Here is a 5,327-nt window from a genome sequence, read left to right as displayed (position 1 = left end):
GTCTCTGCCACTGGCGCTTGCCAGAACTACTTGGGCTTGCTATAACTCCTCCTGATTTGATATCGGAATTTGGTTTAAAACAAATGTGAAAAAGATTTGATACTTGGAAACAGTTTAATTACTGAAAATGATTTGCTATTTGGAAAGGATTGAGAAAGGTCTGAGGAATGTGTGGTTGGGACCCTTGAAGGGTGGCAAAAGCCTGAGTTTTAGAGGAGTTGCTGTCAAAATTTTTATGAAAATTGGAGGCTTCATTTGAAGTGTTTATTTAGAAAGATTTGGGTTTAAAAATTTTATGATTTGATTTTGAGTAATTAAGAAAACGATTATATTTTGAGTTTGATTTATTTAGAAAAGAATGAATTAAGTTTTGAGTATGAATATATTGTATTTGAGCTTGGAGTTTGACTCCATGGATATTATTTTTTAGCTTGGGGATGCGCGCACAGAGGGACTGTCTAATGGTTAGCTATCAGGACATGTCGGGTTGACTATATAATCGACAGATAAGACTCATTAGCCATAGGACAGGCATGCATCATATACATTTGTATGTTTGACTAAGTGTGCATTTGTTTTGGTTTGCCTAATTGTTTAGCCATGTTTATCTGCTACTTGTATTACTTGTTCTACCTGAGTCCTACCTGTGATTTCCTTGTTTGTATTTTAAATCAAGCTGGTTCAGCATAGACTTAATGAACGTATGTTTGGAACAGGTTAGTCATTCATACAGTCTAGAAAATTGATTAAGATTTTCTTATAAGAAAAGAAATGTTTTGGATTTCTGGATAATTAAATATTAGTTTTTGAAAAGGTTTTGGATGATTAGCCGTTGCTTTTTTTAAAAAGATTCATAGGATGAACGATAATTACTGCCTTGAAATCAATTCTTCTCTCTATGCGTATCTTCTTATAACAATTCTTAAACCCTCTACTAAGAACTCTTTCGAGGACGATGTTCTCATCCTCTACAGTTTTATCTTTTCAGGACGGACGTGGAAGCTTGCAGAATTTTTGTTAAGTTCTTAGATATACTATTTTTGTTTGTATACATATGTTATAGAGTTTCCCTCGCCTTTATTATTATATTCTAGTAAGAGGAATAGGAGTCGTGACTGTAATTACATGTACGCATATAATATTTGTAAGTTGTTTGAGTAAGAAGTTTTGTATATATGTATATGTTTATTTATTTTCAATTAAAAAGTATTTCCGTTTTTCTTAAAAAGAAAACAGCGATATGATTTCGAATCAAAGGCTCCTATTATATTAGTAAATATATGAAGTCGTCGTAATACTTCTTGTTATTAGAGTAACACATTCAAAAGCGTGACATTCTGAAAGTAAAAGTGTTACACGAAAAGAGAGAAGAGTGTCGGGCTGAACAGTGGTTTGAGTGGCGGAGGAGGAAGAAGGTTGAGATTGAACAGAGACATGTTGTAACGATGTGTTGGGAGAAAGTTATGTTGGAAACTATGCCATTTGAGTCATAACTCATTAGCAAAAATTAATTATTCTAATTAATTGAAAATATGATTTTATACTTAATTTAAAATTAATTAATTTTTTAGATTGTTGTTTACATTGTTTAGTTTTTGTATTGTTTCTTTATACTTTTTCATAATAAATTTTATATTTGATATTTATTTTCTTCTCTCAACCTTTTTCTGTTATGTGCATTTTTTTACCTTAGTTTAGTTACACGAATTTCAACAGTAAAGTTGGCCTCCCACTACAAAGCTGAAAGACGAGATCCTTTGGCTTTAGCTTTTCCTGGTGTTGCTTTTTTTTTTTGAAGTGCTAAAGAATGTGCTCTAAGTAATTCGTTTCAAATAAAAAATAAATAAACCCTAAGAACAATGCATTTAATACGAGAACATCTTAGAACATGATTTGAGTCGCGCTTATTCTGACAAGATTTGAAATAATAATATCTGCTAGTTCTTAGATCAGTTGTGATCTGACTCTAATACAATCTAAAAAATTTTAAAACAATAATATGTAATAGTTTATTATAATTTGGATCATATTAATCTGAAACGATGACTTAAAAAAAGAATAACTTGTAAATATTTATTTAAATAGTAAAATTCTCAAGTTAGTTGAAGATAGAATGAAGATGGCAAAATAAAAAAAATAAATATTAAAAGTGTTCTATTAGAGTTTTTTTAGTGCTCTGTTAGGGTTTTTTAACGGAGTTCCTATTGTCGTCAAGGCAACATTGTCAACGTCAATTAAATCTCAATACAAGTCTCCGTAATCTGCATGGCTGAGACAACGAGGGATGAAGATCGGACTGAGAAAGACAACCGGAAAGGAGGTAGGAATGTGATTCTACTGGAAGAGGCAGACATATTAGAAGGTATTAACGCTTGCTCCAATAGTCTCTATGGCAGACTCTTTGCTTCCAAAACCTTCTCAATTGGAACCATGGGGAATGCTTTAAAGGCTATATGGGGAAACCCGGAAGGATTTAGCGTGAGTGATAAAGGGGATAATTTCTTCCAATTCTTTTTTAATAAAGAAGTGGATGTCTTGCGTGTTGAACGTGGTTCTCCATGGCTATTCAAAGATTATGTGCTCCATGTCAAGAGATGGAAGGAAGATCAGAACTGTGATGAAGAGATTATTTCCAATTTTTCAGTTTGGGTTCAATTTTGGGGTTTGCCAGAATCGTTTAAAACCCTCGAAGTTGGACGTCAATTGGGAGAAAAATTGGGCACAGTGTTGGAGGTAGGTAAATTTCATATGCGAGGCAGAGAAACTAGGATTGTGAAGACCAAAATCAATATTGATGCTGCAAGGCAAGTGAGAGATCAGTTAATAGTGGCAGGACCTAATAAAAAGGAGGTAGAAGTGGCACTGCGCTACGAGAGACTTGGAAAATTCTGTACCTATTGCGCAAAATTGGGGCACGAGGTGAAAATACTGCCATGATCTGCTGAAGGACACAGAGAGTGATATGGTAAAAGAGGATGACATTGGCGAATGGGTTAAAGCCAGCCAAGTGGGAACGCGAATCTACTCTGAAGGGGAAAGAGCATTCAACAACTCAACCCAAAACCAGAATAAGGCCACTCAACGTAAGAAAAAACCGGTCTTAAACTGCTTATTGGAAGAATTTGTAGGGATATCAATGCAAGAAGGAAAACAAAGTTTGAACAAGACACTGGTAATAGGGCAGCACCTGAGTCACCTCAATCAGCAAATTCTAGAACAGAATGCATGGAGGTTATCATAGCTGGTCAGTCCAATACCAAGGAGGATGAATGGCAGCTTATGCAATTCGCTATTGGGCAGTGTCTCACCACAGAGAAAGGTAGGAAGTGGAAAAGGTTAGCAACACAAGGTGCTGCAGAGTCAGATACTAAAAGTGAACCCAAAAAAAAAGGTTGATGAGTGGTATAACTGAAGGATCTACAAAGAAAGCAAGAATAGAGGATGAAAATGCAGTTGAAGAGATGGTGGAGGGTGCCAGCCTACAAATGGCACCCAAGGCACCATGAGAACTATAGTTTGGAATTGTCGAGGTTTGGGGAGACCCCTGACAATTCACACCTTAAAAGGGATCTGTAAATCCCACTCCCCCGAGATTGTGTTTATAAGTGAAACAAAGAACCAATCTCGACAGGTGGAAGCAAAACTTCGGGTATGCGGCTACGAAAACTGGCATATTGTTAACCCGACAGGAGTGGCAAGAGGACTTGTGCTAGCTTGGAAGGACAGCATCAGTGTTCAAATTATTAGCAGTGGAGAATTCTTTGTGGCAGCCGAAATTAAAGAAGTCGGAAGCAGTGAAGTATGGGCGTTCATTGGTGTCCATTTGAGTTGTTCGGAACAAATTCGATCCTTGCAGTTTGAGGAGCTTACAACAATGAGCCAACACCTGGAAGAAAAAGTGGTAATAGCAGGCGATTTTAATGCTATAACAAGCCAAGCAGAAAAGGAAGGTGGAGGCCAAAAATCAGCAACCACCATTGCAACATTCACTAATTTTATTGACAGTAACGAATTAGTGGATATTGGAATGGTGGGGCACCCTTTCACGTGGACAAATCGAAGACAAGGAGAGGATTTGGTGAAGGAGAGGCTTGACCGCTATTTAGGTGGGATGGAATGGAAGTTGAAGTTTCCGAATGCAGTGGTGCACAGACTCACAGAGTCAGGCTCGGATCATGCTCCACTTTTGATGGAAACCGAACCTCAATCCTAGCATAGTAAAAGGCGGTTTAAATACCAGGAACGTTGGTGTGGAGAAGAGGATGTCAAGAGAATTGTCAGTGAAGTGTGGAGAATGGAAGTTGTAGGCTCAGCTATGTTCTCCTTGGCCCAAAAGTTGAAAGTTTGTAGACATAGACTAGTTCAATGGTAGAAAACTCACAAAGCAAACTCTCAAAAAGAAATTGAGGACCTTCAAGCTAAACTAGAGGAGTTGCGGGTGGCTGGAATCAATAGGGGAGAGGAGGTTACCAGTTTGGAGAAGAAGTTGGAGCTGGAATATTTGAAAGAAGAGAGTTATTGGCGAGAAAAATCTAGAGTCAAGTGGCTAAAAGAAGGAGATTAGAACACTAGATTCTTTCACCAGAAATTTCAATCAAGGATGCGAAGGAACAGAATTTGGAGATTAGTGGGGAGGGACAATGAGATTGCATCGAAACCGGAGGATATTGAAAAGATAGCTGAAGACTACTTTTGCGATATTTTTACTTCTTCTTGTTTGGCTGATCCGAATCCATACTTCGAGGATTTGGAACCAAAGGTTACAGCTTCCATGAACCGTAGGCTCCAAAGGCCAGTAACTATGGACGAGGTCAAAAGAGCTACATTTAGTGTTCACGCTTAGAGTGCTCCTGGTGATGATGGGTTTACAGCTAAGTTTTTTCACTTTTTCTGGGATATAGTTAGAAGTGACGTTTTTAAGGCAGTGCAAAGTTTCTTTCATAGTGGCATTCAATCATACTCAAATTTGTTTGATTCCAAAGGTGCCAGATGCTAATGACATGACTCAGGTACGACCGATCAGCTTGTCTTCATTTATGTATAAAATTATTTCTAAAGTTATGGTGCATCGATTACAAGGTATTATGAATAAAATTATAAGCCCAAATCAGAGTGCGTTTCTCAAAGGTAGACTCATTTCAGATAATATCCTAATTTTCCACGAATGTATGCACTATTTGAAAAATAAGAGAAGTGGGGCAGAGCATAAGATGGCTATTAAACTAGACATGAGTAAGGCTTATGATAGGGTCGAATGAAATTTTTTATGGTATATTATGGATAAGCTGGGCTTTGATGCTAAATGGATTAACTGGACTAAGAAATTG

At 37.1% G+C, this 5,327-nt stretch overlaps 1 protein-coding gene across 1 annotated transcript; it reads left to right on the top strand.

Moving 5' to 3' along the window:
• Positions 1 to 2,265: 2,265 nt before the first annotated feature.
• Positions 2,266 to 2,937, top strand: LOC107469174 (uncharacterized protein At4g02000-like). Its single transcript, XM_016088558.1, has one exon. It carries the CDS (start codon positions 2,266 to 2,268, stop codon positions 2,935 to 2,937), a length of 672 nt encoding a protein of 223 aa, XP_015944044.1.
• The last annotated feature ends 2,390 nt before the right edge of the window (positions 2,938 to 5,327 follow it).

Source organism: Arachis duranensis, chromosome 10, assembly GCF_000817695.3.
Source record: "Arachis duranensis cultivar V14167 chromosome 10, aradu.V14167.gnm2.J7QH, whole genome shotgun sequence".
Lineage (NCBI taxonomy): Eukaryota > Viridiplantae > Streptophyta > Magnoliopsida > Fabales > Fabaceae > Arachis > Arachis duranensis.
The sequence above is the reverse complement of the archived record's forward strand: the minus strand, read 5'-3'. Positions and strand labels throughout refer to the sequence as shown.

Excerpts from the sequence above, each read along its gene's own strand:
- LOC107469174 (XM_016088558.1), top strand. The coding sequence starts at position 2,266 with ATGGCTGAGACAACGAGGGATGAAGATCGGACTGAGAAAGACAACCGG.